General features: G+C 43.4%; 1 protein-coding gene across 1 annotated transcript; it reads right to left on the reverse strand.

Annotated features, from left to right (window-relative positions):
• Positions 1-4901: 4901 nt before the first annotated feature.
• On the reverse strand, positions 4902-13056 carry WDR77 (WD repeat domain 77; the record flags this gene model as incomplete). The annotated part of the gene is made up of 10 exons (XM_080693316.1): positions 4902-5061; positions 5832-5900; positions 6696-6804; positions 7348-7419; positions 7850-7904; positions 8032-8102; positions 11008-11057; positions 11534-11675; positions 12548-12733; positions 12942-13056. The coding sequence occupies 10 exons, from the start codon at positions 13054-13056 to the stop codon at positions 4902-4904; spliced, it is 1029 nt and encodes a 342-aa protein (XP_080549442.1).
• Positions 13057-13216: the final 160 nt, after the last annotated feature.

Raw genomic sequence — 13216 nt, forward strand, 5'->3', positions numbered from 1 at the left:
AGCGTTTGACCAAATCTTTCATGATAACTCATGTGAACGAATTGAAGAGGTATGACTGAATAAAATCAATTGGTTGAATAGAATCTAAACAGTGTCAACTACAGGTCAGGGTAAACTTGAAAGTGCCTTTCTAGTCAATTAGCACATCTTTAAAGAGCCAAATGTACCAACATTTGGTACAAAAAATGATTTGGGGTTGTGGATGAAGGGCTTTTAAATTTTTAGTTATTTAATATTTTTGCTGTATACTAGAAAATGTATATTTTCATATAGTCATGCTTTTATAGATCGTGTTTTCTTTATCCTTTTCATTCTGACACAAGTTAGAGAACATGCCTACTTAAACTTTTATATCATTAAATCAAAAAAGTTAAAGAAGCTAATTTTCAGCCATAAAGAACAAAATTATATCATTTTTAGGAAAATAGGTGGGACTTGAGAAAATTATGCTAAGTGAGATCAGCCAATCTCAGAAAATCAGGGGCAGATTTTCTCTCATCTGTGGAAACTAGAGAGAAAATTGGGGGAGAAAGGGACACCAGATTAAAAAAAAAAAAAAAAAAAAAAAAAAAAAAAAAAAAAGGAGAGACCAGTAGAATAATGGAAGAGGATGGTGGGAAGGAAAGGAGAAAAAGGAGACCTGAAGAAGCAAACAGATCAAATAGTCATATTCATAAATGAAGATATCACTGAATCTTCACTGTACTGGGAGGGGAGGTCAGAAGCAGGGTGGGACCTGGAGGGAAACACACCAAGTGATATGTGCAGAGACAAATGTATCACTTCTGATGTGTAATTACAATGCACCAATACAATCATAAAAAAGGGGGGAAAAACCAGGCGTGGTAGCGCACACTTGTAATCCCAGCATTCAGGAGACTGGGACAGGATTGCGGTTTGCAGATGCCTCAGCTATTTAGTGAGACCCTGTTTCAAAATAAAGAATAAAAAATAGGCTGAGAGTGTAGCTCGAAAGTAGAATGCCCCTGGGTTCCACCCTCAATTCTGCAAAATAAATAAATAAATAAACAAAAATTTAAAAAGGAAAAAAAGAAGCTGCCTCACTACAGTGAGCGCTTTCAGTGAAGGACAATGACTGGTTCACTCTGCAGCCCCAGAGCCTCTGGATCCAGGGTCGGCCTTTGGATGTTCACGCTAAGGAAAAGCACTAGGGAAGCAGCAGCAGGCACGCAGGCAGCGTTGGAGTGTCCATGATGGGCAAGTCATGTACAATACACCTAAAAAGCACTTTCTGAAGATACAGTCTTCATTACTTAGCTGTGCCCAGATCAGAATTGCAACCAAAGCATAAATATGAAACTGAAATTACTAATGCTTATAACTTGATACCTCCCAAAGGAATCTGGCACGACATGAAACATGTGGAATATATCTACATTCATTGAAGAAAAAAATTTTTTTGAACCCAGGCACATTCTAACTCTGAGCTACATCCCCAGTCCTATTGTGTGTGTGTGTGTGTGTGTGTGTGTGCGCGCGCGCGCACGCGCGCATGTGCATGTGGTGCTGGGGATTGAACCCAGGGGCATTCTACCTACAAGATATACCCCTAGCCTGGTTTTTTCTTTATTTTGAAACAGTGTCTAAGTTGCAGAAAGCCTCACAAATTGCTGAGGTTGGCGGCAAACCTGTAATCCCCCTGACTCATCCTCCCAAATGCTGGGATTACAAGCATGTACCACTATGCCCGGCCTGAAGAAATGTTCTTTATACTTTTATTGGTGTGTTATAATCTCACATCATAAACAGAAGAAACTGACAACCAATGACACTGGCTGGGCTTCCACCACAACATGAAAGTTCAGATGTTTGGGTTAAATTCTTCATTTATTTGAGCATTTGACTTTGATGATTCTCTCCTTATGCACTCACGTTGCAGTACACCAATTCCAAGACAAGGAGTTTCCACAAAAGGAGGCACTGGATGACAAGACTAGAATCATGGATTGTTAAGTGTCTCTACAACTTAAAAGTAGAGCTAGTCCCTCTTTTCCAGATTCTCACTCCTTCAGGCTCTCTAAATTCTACTAGTCATGTGCCCATGTAAGTGAAGACAAAACACTCCATAACTGTCCATTTTTTTTCAGGGAGAATGAGAAAATGTGTTTGGGCGTTACAGTGGTCTAGTTATCTTGTTTACTTTTCCAAAAAAGGGCTATAGATGTACTTAAGAAAAATTTTAAGTAGTTCAAACCTGAGACTAGAGATTGCTCACATCTATAATATATATAATTAAAAACTCACATATATATATATCTCCAGTACTTGGGGGATAGGAGGACCACAGGTTCAAGGACAGCCTCTGAGGCATAAAGAGGCTGTCAGCAACCTAGTGAGACCTCATTTCAAAACAACAAAAAAAGGGCTGGAGGTATAGTTCAGAAGTAAGAATGCCCCTGTGCTCAACCTCCAATACAAAACAAAAAGCGTTTTGTTCTTAGTTCTGGGTGTGTGACAAAAACATTTTTTAAGCCCTCTGAATTTGAATCCGATTTAAAAAATAAGGTGGTGACTTTCCCCCACTCATCTTCTGTCCTAACACTGTCTAAAGGAAACATGGACTGTAGGCTCAAAGCATTTAGTGCTGCTTGGGTGTTTCTGAGGCAGTAATGGTTGCATGGCTCTTACTAAAGAACTTCATTCCAGCTGTTCTTTGAGGCAGAATCAGCCCAAAGTCTGATGCCACCTGAAACTAAGTGAACTTTCTCCAGTGTTTCCAAGCAGTTATCAAGCCTTTTAGATTATGGTGTGCCAGAGATCGGCAGTACAATACGCTAATGGACTTCACTTACTCCCATAGTCAGAAATTTGAACCAGTGAAATTAAATGCAAGAGAAATGTGTTTTTAATCAAACAAAATGATCTCCTCACTCCATCCTCAGTAAGGTCCACACTCACTCTAGTGGAACTATTCTTAGTGAATCGTCCCACGTGTTGTCATATTCCTATTTTAAGGTCACCTCCTATTTAACTATCCTCCTTGCTCAGTGTAATATACATTCACCTGAAATTGTGCTGGTCATTCCTACTGTGACTCTGCACTACATGTCTTATAGTAATCATTGATAGATGTGAATTTCTATTATCAGCAGATAATAATTTCTTTTTTTTGCGTGCGTGTGGTACTGGGGATGGAACCCAGGGGCATTCTACCTTCGAGCTACACACCTAGCCCTATTTATATTTTTTTATTATTTTGAAACAGGGTCTCACTGAGTTACAGAGCCTACGTAGCTGAGGCTGTCCTCGAACTGTGATCCTGTCTCAGCCTCCCAAATGCTGGGATTACAGTGTGCGCCACCATGCCCAGCTTAATTCCTGTTATCTGACAACAAACTTTCTTTACAAAATACATTTTAAAATGTGCTTTTCTTTTTTGGTCTTTTTTTTTTTTTTTTTTTTTTTTTGCGGTACTGAGGATAGAACCCAGAGGCATTCTACCTCTAAGCTACAGCCCAACCCTATTTTTTATTCTTTATTTTAAAACAGGGTCTCACTGAGTTGCAAAGGGCCTAGGTAATAGCTGAGGCTGTCCTCGAACAGCGATCCTACTGTCCCAGACTCCCCCAAATGCTGGGATTACAAGCGTGAGCCACCACGCCTGGCTCTATTTTTTTTTCTTTTTAGTCTTTTTATAAATCACCATAACACATAACACGTTTCCCTGGAGTCTCATCTCTTGAGTTTTTTCTCCTAAGGAGAAAAGAACCATACAAACTTAATAGTGACACCCCCTCCCCCTCTTAAGGCCCTCCTTACTTTCCCTAATGGTCACAAAATTTAAGCTTTTACCTCTTTAAAAGCAGAACTAAGTGGTTCCACTTACAATTCCTACTCCTTCCCAAAAGTTGGATATGAACAATGGAAGGTTGCATTCCCACATGACAACCTCATATAGTGAAATATGTCCAACTGCACATAACACAAAGGCTTCACAAAACAGCCCCAACAATGCCTAAATTCTTTATTTAACCAACCAGTTATTTCAGATTCTATCCCTGGATTTCAAAATCTTAGGAGTCCACAAATACAGCATTCAGAATTTGTATGCCTATTGAAAGGGCCCAGAGGCAGGAGGGTAAGCTCCAGGCTGCTTTTAGGCAGAAGAGGTGACAAAGATTTCTCTGTAAGAGTCTGTGTCAGTTTTCTAAATTCACAGAAATGCCTTTAAGTTCTTCGTCTTCTCTCCTCTGTAAAATCTGTGACAGAAAAGTACTCACCCTTACATATAAAAGCAAAAGGCAGGGTAAGGGGAGGAGAGAGGCTTTACACAGGCACTGGCCAAATGTTTTATTCAGCCAGAAAATGGATTTCTGACTCAGTTCAATGGCAAGGCGTCGTGCAAAATTGTGATGTATCCCACCTATTCTTCAAAGTAGCCGGGCTGGGTTTTGTGAATGGAAGCATTTCCCATAATGGGAAATTAAACTCTATAAAAAAAAATAAAATATATGTTGTTCCTATATTTTATGAGTAGCATGAGAGCTGCTTCTAAGAACCCAGACATGTCCACATCCCATACTCCAGCCAGACATGAAACGTTAAGTCCCTTTTATCAATTTTTTTTCTTTTTTTTGGTGTGGGGTGCTTGGGGAGAATGGAGGATGAATTTTAAAAATTCCCCTCAGCACCAAAAACTATAGCTCTATGTACAACTCAGGCACAAATACATATCCATTTTCAAGAAAGTTTTTCCTGCCTGTGACAACAGGATCCACAAACCCAGCGTCCCTTAGGCTGAGAAACAGTGCCTATTAACTGCACAGACCTAGTGTATCAACACACTGCACAAGGCTCCTGTGCTGTCTCACAAACCGAGAAGCCAGGGGCACAGGAGTGGATTATTCTCCTGGGGGGGTGCTTTTTTCCTTAAATCCAAATTACTCGGCAGCACTCTCAGGTCCACGGCTTGGGAGAGGATCTGTAGGCACGATGTGGTGGATGACCCGATGGTCCCAGCCCACTGTGGTAAGCAGGGCGTGATTGAGCGGAGACCAAGTAGCATCTCTCACAAAGTCTCTGTGGGCTTGGCTTCTAAACCTACAATAGGAAAAAAAGTTTCAGGAAGGAAAAAGCAAAGGAGAACCCAAGATATCTACATTATTTTTTCTGGATGTGTCACACTAATTTTATTTAGTTTTTTGGTGATACTGGGGATGGAACCCAGGGGCTTTCTACCTCCAGGCTATACTCCCAGACATATTTTATACTTTATTTGGAAACAGGGTCTCACTAAGTTGCTGAGAGCCTCACTAAGTAGCTGAGGCTGGCTTCGAATCTGTGCGATCCTCCTGTCTCAGCCTCCCAAGCACGGGGATTACAAGCGTGTGCCACCACGCCCAGCGTCACACTAATTTTAACATCTGTATATTCTCATCACCAGGACAACAAAGTAGCTAACCATGGTGGATGGCATCAATCATCCAATTCAGTCTTTCACAGATGAAGAAACAGTGGGCAGAGGTAGTGATGTGGACCAGAGCTAAGCAGCAATCCACAGGAAAGAGGGAAGTACAACTCAGATTAGCCATCCAGTGGCCTACCCTCCTCACAGCGCAGGACGCAGTTCATCATGTGGTTCTCCAATGTGAAAGGTAGACTGTCCCCTTGTGGAAGGGGACTGAAATGCTACAGAGCTCCTCTATAGGCAGGTGGTCTACAGTAGACCAGCTTCCAGGACCCAGTGTCCTCAGATACAGATGGAGAATTCCCCCTCTCAAGAGGCAATACACTTTTCTAAAAAGGAAAGACTTGCTTGCCTGCTGCTCCCATCCCTGATTCCTGATCACAGTACTCCACTGCATACTTACACCTCAGAAAGGCTCGAGTCCAGGACAGCAAGTGAGCAGTCTTCACTGAGAGAGGCCAGAAAGGGGACACTAAAGAGGGCAGAGAGATGGACGTAAAGTGCACAATTCTGACAAAACCCTCAATGGGCAGGCCCCACCCACCATAAACTGAGGCAGAGGAGATGGCAGTCTGAGCCCCACTTTTGGTTAAGGTCTGGCTACCAGGTTTCAAGAAAAGATAATGGAACTAGAGCATGGCCAGGTTACATAATCATCCTGACAATGAATCACACCATCTGGTCCCTCTCTACTATTCCACCAAGAACCCAGGAACCAGGCTCTTCCACACACAGTCCTAGAAACCCACACTTCATCCATTTTGGGGCAGACTGTACAACTCACTGTTATGGTTTAGATGTGGGTCGTCTCCTAGAAGAGAAGGCAAGGCTTGGCTGCTAAGAAAGGGTCCCTAGGGGTATGGCTTTGGGGGTTATATATGGTCTCTCCTCCTCTGGCTAGTTCCCTTGCTTCCAGGCCCCCATGATGTGAGAGCAGAGCCCTTGTGCTCTCTCTCTCTCTGCCGCCCACTGCCATACCCTGAGCTCTACAGACTTTACCTAGCCTAATATGGACGGAACCCTTGAAATCTTTAGGACTGTGAACAAATAAACCTCCTTTCTCTAAGTTGTGGTCAAGTGTTTTAGATTACTGTATTGAGAATGCCGACTGAAACACCCAAATAAGGACTATAGTTTAAAGAGATCTTTGATGCTTAAAAATTTCAGCTAGAGCATAGCCTATTCTGAGAAACAATCAGCTATACCTGTGCCAACATGCACAGCCCCCATTCACACCCACCACGCCCCTGAGGACAAAGAACAGTACCTGTGTGGGGAAAACACCAGCCTAGTAACACACTGGGTGTGCACCGCGGAGCTGAGGGCACAGCTTGCACTCTTGGTGTCCACAAGGGAGACAGTTCCACTCTCATCACCTGTAGAAAAGAAAGTATGACATCACAGTGATTAAGGGCATAGTTTTTTGTGCCAGCCAGACCTGGATTTGAGTCCTTGTTTCTTAAGGTTGAACAAGTTAATCGCTCTGAGCATCAGTTCACTCTTTTGCAAAGTAGAAAAAGAGTAGTCACTGGGTGACCCTGAAAAATAAATTAATGGATGGTGCAGGTATGATTTTAATCACTAACTGCTGCTCACACGCAGCCTTTTTACCGTAATACATCTACCCACAGTAGAACAAAACCCCACGTAGAGCAAACTATTTGCTTGTGGCTTCCTGACCCCAACCATGCCTAGAATAAGGGAGCTAAAATAAGGGAGCTAAAACAATCAGGAATTAAATCCACTGAGGTAAAATCAACATGTTCTCCAAAGCTTAACTAAATCTAGCATAATTCATCCACTGCCCAAGTGTGCTGATGACACCAAGCAGCAAGAGCCTGTGCTCTGTGAGTAAGCTCACTCACGCTCTCATCGCCCCCCCTCCCAGAGTCAACATGCAATCTGACAGGCTATCTTACCAAAGACAAAGACTTCACTTTGCTGAGGATGCCAAGCCAGGGAGGTAGGAAGGTAGCCAGAAGCATTGCAGCCTGCAAAAGAGAAAAGGTAGGTTTGGAACAAGACACAACTCGGTTGTGCTTTGAGAAGCAGTTTCTCAAAGTCACACTAAATCCCAGAATACCTTTAGCTCAGCTGCTGAAACCCTAAGGCAGTCACGTCCTCACGCTTGAGCCTCCTAAGCTACATCAGCCCCCTGCTCTGTGTGGGCATGAGTCACAGGCAAGTTTTAAGCATGAAAATAACAATTTCAGCTCTTTATAGAACTATTTGCCCACTCAGGAAACGGCCTTTCTTCTTGGACTCATTACACAGAAGGCAGTTGGCAGAGCCTCGGTGGGAAAGATGCCCCTTGTGTCATGGTTGTGGGCATCTGGCAACTCTGCTTTGACTCTGGCTAATGAAAGCCTCTTCCAGGTGGGTTCCTAGTACTACCCTTCCACCATTGGCTCTCAGACTCACCCAGCTGTGTTGCTGGCTTGGGACATCGGGTATCCCAGAGTAAAATTCTATTGTCCTAGGAGGAGAAACAGAAAATGGGCTTTACAATCCAAAGAAACAGCTGCTGATCAGGCCTCCACATCATGGATTTGGGGCTGTAAGAGGGCCAGGGTATAGCTGGAGGGGAAGAGGCTGTATCTTACCTCACTGCAGGAAAGAAATATGGAGTCCTTGTGGGGCGAAGCAGCAACACAGGTAACCTGCCCTGCGTGAGCTGTAAAGGACAGAAAGCGAGAGACAAGGCAAAGAGGCTGAGGACATTACATGGCTGGCCTAGGGAAAACCAAGTAGCAGAGGGAAGGCGGGAGGAAAAGGCCTCAGGAACCAATTTAACAAATTTTCTGAGAGGTTATGGATTAGACAATCTAAGAAAAAAGGTTAATGGAGTTATAAACCTAAACGGGCTTGGGAAGAAAATAAATTAGTAAGACAATGAAAGAGAGATTAAAGGCTGAGCAAGAATAGGGAAGAAATTAGCAGTTAAGGTAGCTTGGATGTGCCAGGCATGCGGGTGCACGTTTGTAATCCCAGTACTCGGGAGGCTGAGACAGGAGGATCTGGGTTTGCAACAGACTCAGCTATTTAGTGAGGGCCGGCTTCAAAATGAAGAATAAAAAACAGGGTTGGGGTGTAGCTTAGAGGTAGAATGCCCCTGGGTTCAATCGATGTAAGGGTAAATAATTTTCATCTGGAGTGTACACACCACCAAGTTATATACAAAATCTTTCAAGGGAGTTACAGACACTAGAAGTTTTAAGCAAATCAATTTTTTCAATATTCTGTTTCCTAAAACTGAACTGCCTCTTCTTTCTCAATCACTCTTCTTCCACTTTACAGCAGGAACAATAACTTTCATCTTGCCTGAATATTCCCATGGCACAATGCTCAGGAGCATAACAATCCAAGCCCCCTAAAATAAGGGACAAAAGAAGCTTTTCCCCAAGAGTCAAAGCATATCTGGGTGAAATTCAGTAAAAGGGACTGGCAATGCTTCAGTCACACCAAAAACAAGTGTGGCTGTGAATTACCTATTTCTAATAATGAGAACTGAAACACAGGGCAGATGGTTGTCACAGGACACATCAATAAGTTTCTCTAAACTTATAAATGAAGTCAGACTTTTTCTTGGCCAACTGGCTTAGTAATATACTATTTCCTGCCATCGGGCTTACTTTATAAATCCAAATTTTTGACAGACACATATGATTGGAATAAGTTTACAATAAATGATATGCCATAAATCACATTGTCTACAACTATTTAAAATCTTCAGCCAGGTACAGAGGCACACACATGCCTGTAATCCCAGTACTTGGGAGGCCGAGAAAGGAGCACTGCAGGTTCGTAGCCAGTCTCAACAACTTAACAAGACCCTATTTCAAAACAAAAAATAATAAGCTGGGCATGGTTGCACGCGCTTGTAATCCCCGCACCTGGGAGGCGGAGACAGAAGGATTGTGCAGGTTCGAAGCCAGCTGCACTGGCTTAAGAGACCCTGTTTCCAAATAAAAATATAAAAAATAGGTCTGGGATTGTAGTCCGGAGGTAGAAGGGCTTCCAGGAACCCCAGTACCACCAAAAAATAAATAAATTAATAAATTAAATAATTAAAATAAAATAGGGTTGAGTGTGTGACTCAGAGGTAGAATGCCCATGGGTTCAATTTCTAGTATCACAAATAAGTAATAAAACAAATAAAAAATCTTCTAAATATGAATTTAAAAATATACAAGAGAGTAAGGGAGAATAGCTTTAAACTTCTTTTAGGTCTACATGCAAAATATTTTTGAAGATTACTGTTACATGTTAATTAAAGGCTATAGAAAATACTATTTCTGAAGTCATGTAACTAGACTTTCCAAGGTAGTGTAAATGTGGCCCTGACTTAAGGATCTCTGGAAAAGGCACCAGAGCAGTTGAATACATGGATCCTCTACCTCAAATGATTTGAAATTCAGTGAGGGGGCACAAACACAAAGAACTGATAAAGAAGGCTCAACAGGGGGAAATGCTGAAAAAGACTTATTACTAACCAGGAAAAGGATATCCTATGTTCAAGAAATAAAAGGCAAGTAAAGATATTGGGCACTGACATTTTGATATTGTTTGACTATCTGCAAGGGACTCAACTTGAAAGCCCAGGATATGTATGAGTTTGTGATTTTACTTCGGCACAAACTGAATCTTGCACTTTGAAATGGAAAGTCATTTAGTCAGTGAGTAATCACCCAGCATCTAAGTTTCACAGCCACACACATTAAAGCTCTAGCCAGTATCTTCACAAAGAATAGCTGCCAAAAAAAAGTACACCGCTAATACTGTTAATGAAGGTAAGCAGAAAGAGAAACATTAAGTGATGATACACTCCAGAAAAATAGACATTTCATGGAGGCAAACATTCAAAAATTCAAGACTCAAAAGCCTTGGCTTATCTTGTGAGAGGGTCAAGGGTTTACTCTACCTGAGTTAAACTAATGCAGTACTCTGAAGGAGAAATGACACCAAAAAGGCTTAAATGCCAAAATAAGAAAATGGGATTTTAATCTGCAGGCCACAAGAAACCAATAAAGGACCAAAAGAGCCAACAGTCTCAGATGGAGAGATGAGTGTTACCAACTGTGGGAGGTAAAGCCTAAAAGTAAATGGGTCATAAAAAATGGACAGGAGGATCACAGGTTCAAGGCTAGCCTCAGCAACTTAGGGAGAGCCCATTTCAAAATAAGAAATAAAATAAAGCTAGGAGTGTAGCTTGGAGATAGAATGCTCCTGGGGTTCAATCCCCAGTGCCAGGAAAGAAAAGAAGAAGAAAAAAAAAAAAGACAGAAAAGTAACTGAGAAAAGATTCAAAATACCGTGGTTATCATTCCACTAATAATGAGAAGCAGAAGAGTGAAAGGACTGAGTGTGAAGCTTATGGAGCCCAGAAGGTGTGAGGTGATCAAAATAGGGAAAATGGGAAAAGAGCAAGGGGTAGATAGTGGAAACTGCCTATAGTTTTAGGAAAAAATGACCAGAGAGGATTACATGGAATATCCTAATAACCGAACAAAATTCAAAGAGCCCAAAGGGAAGGGTAAAAAGACGGTGAAGGCCAGGACTGAAAAGGAAATAAAACTCACCTCGATATGAGTTCAATACCATCTGCTGAGCAAGGTCCCAAATCTTGATGCTAAGCAGCAAAAAGAAAGAAAAAACACTTAATCTTGATCAAAAGTGTTCAGTAAAAATTTGCTTTAACCAACATGTCCCATGTTGGTGCCTCCTGAACTCCCTTTATGGTCTATTTCCAACAAATTGCCAAATCTTTAAGGAAAACTTACAAACACACTACTGTAATTAGTCACTAAGTTCTTGTAATGAGCCTGAATGTTACTTGATGAGATTAAGAGGATAGTAAGGACACCTGAAAATGAAAACAGGAACCCAGCCAGGCGTGGTGGCGCATGCTTGTAACCCCAGCGCTTGGGAGGCTGAGACAGGAGGATCGCACAGGTTCGAAGCCAGCCTCAGCTGCTGAATGAGGCTCTCAGCAACTTAATGAGACCCTGTTTCCAAATAAAGTATAAAAGAGGTCTGGGAGTATAGGCCAGAGGTAGACAGCCCCAGTACTATCAGAAAAATAAATAAATAAAAACAGGAACCCACCAGAAGTCTTTGCTCCCACTGACAGCTTGTGTGCCAGAGCTCAGGACACTGACTGTAGACACAATGTCATCATGCTCATACTTGCAGAACTTGCTGACAATAAGTGTCTCATTCTCATCCAGCTCCCACAATTCAACAGCACCTGTTGGAGATGAAGTGAGGTAAGGGGATGAGGGAAACACGAGCTTGGATTATACCAACATAGTAAGCAGCCATTGTCACTAAACTCACAAAATTACTCCTATAAAACAAAACTTGCAATTAGAGGGTTTAGCTAAACTTCTAGGCCATTTGGTTTTATGCCGCCTTACTGTTTTCCTAATAACAGCAAGTAAACTATGTGGGTAAGTTACTAGAAATGGGCAGGGAAAGATGAAATGGCCCATAAAAATTCCTTATTCTGCTTGCAGTGAGAAAACACGGGCTTTCAAAGCACAAGAATAAAGTCTACACAACTGTCTGAGCACACAGTCAAGTGATGTTGACCCTTCCCGATTATTCAAGCACTAATATTTGTTGAATTACTTGAATAAATGTCTTGCAGAGTCTTAGTGCTCACGCTTACCTGCCAGAGGGTCAGTCATTACTATCCTACTTTTCAACTCCCGTGCAATCAATGCCTGCAACTTCTAAATTCTGATTTCTTTAATGCCAAAGTCTCCATTGGTGAGCCTGACATTCAAATTTAAAAAGTGGAATGAAGATGTTCAAGAAAAAAATAGCACAAACTGACTTCAGCATCATCTTTGAGAAGCAAGATTATACATGGTCTGAGCTGTAGGGGTCAAGGGGAAGATGATCTATCTCTTAACTTTATTACAGACTTTTTTCCTAGGAATTCCACCAGACAATTTAGAATCTTGGCAAAGATACTTTCCACCTAGAATTCACGTTTGGAGCAAACACTCAACTCCTCCCAGCACTGGGTATGAAGACAAAGGTTTAGCTCGGCCAAATATGTACCCTAAACCTCTATCCCACCCGGTGGCGGAGGGGCAGGGGAAGGAGACTCACCGGAATCAGAAGCCACTAGGATGCCTCTGTCCCCCACCCAAGTGAGGTCAGCCACTCCGGCCTCTGTCTGGACTCCGGCGGAGCAGAAGCCTTCGTTGGGGGCGGCACACGGGTCCTTGAAAAGCCAGAGAGAGCCAACCCAGCAGCGGCCACTCAGACTGGAGGCTCCTAGCAGAAGCGACCCATCTACGGAGGGTACAAGCTGTCAGCGCAGCAGGGATGGAAGGGCTCGTCTCCATGGCGACCGCACCCAAAAGCTCGCGGGCTGGGTCTGGATCTGAGCTCAGGAATGTGGGGCCGGGGCGGGGCGGCGACGCGAGGCAGGGTCGGGGTGGCACGCGGGGAGGGCGCCGGGGTCGGGGCGAGGGACTCGGGGCCCGGGCTCTCGGCTCACCAGACCGGTACCGCGCAGCCTCCAACTGCCGCTCCATGCAGGCGGGCGCATTCGGGGGGAGGTTCCACTCCCGGGCCGCCGGGGGCACTGGCGGGGGTGGGGTTTCCTTCCGCATCTCCACGGCTCCAAACCCAACCTGGACCCACACTGGACGCCGACCCGGCTCGGCTCCGGCGGCAGCCCCCCACGTGGTGCACCTCCGGGCCTCCGCCCCCGGGTAGGCCGCCGCAACTCTACTTCTCGCGAGAATTGCCTCTGGGTTTCCGTCCCGCTTG

The sequence above is a fragment of the Muscardinus avellanarius genome, assembly GCF_963383645.1.
Source record: "Muscardinus avellanarius genome assembly, chromosome: 3".
NCBI classification, from domain to species: domain Eukaryota; kingdom Metazoa; phylum Chordata; class Mammalia; order Rodentia; family Gliridae; genus Muscardinus; species Muscardinus avellanarius.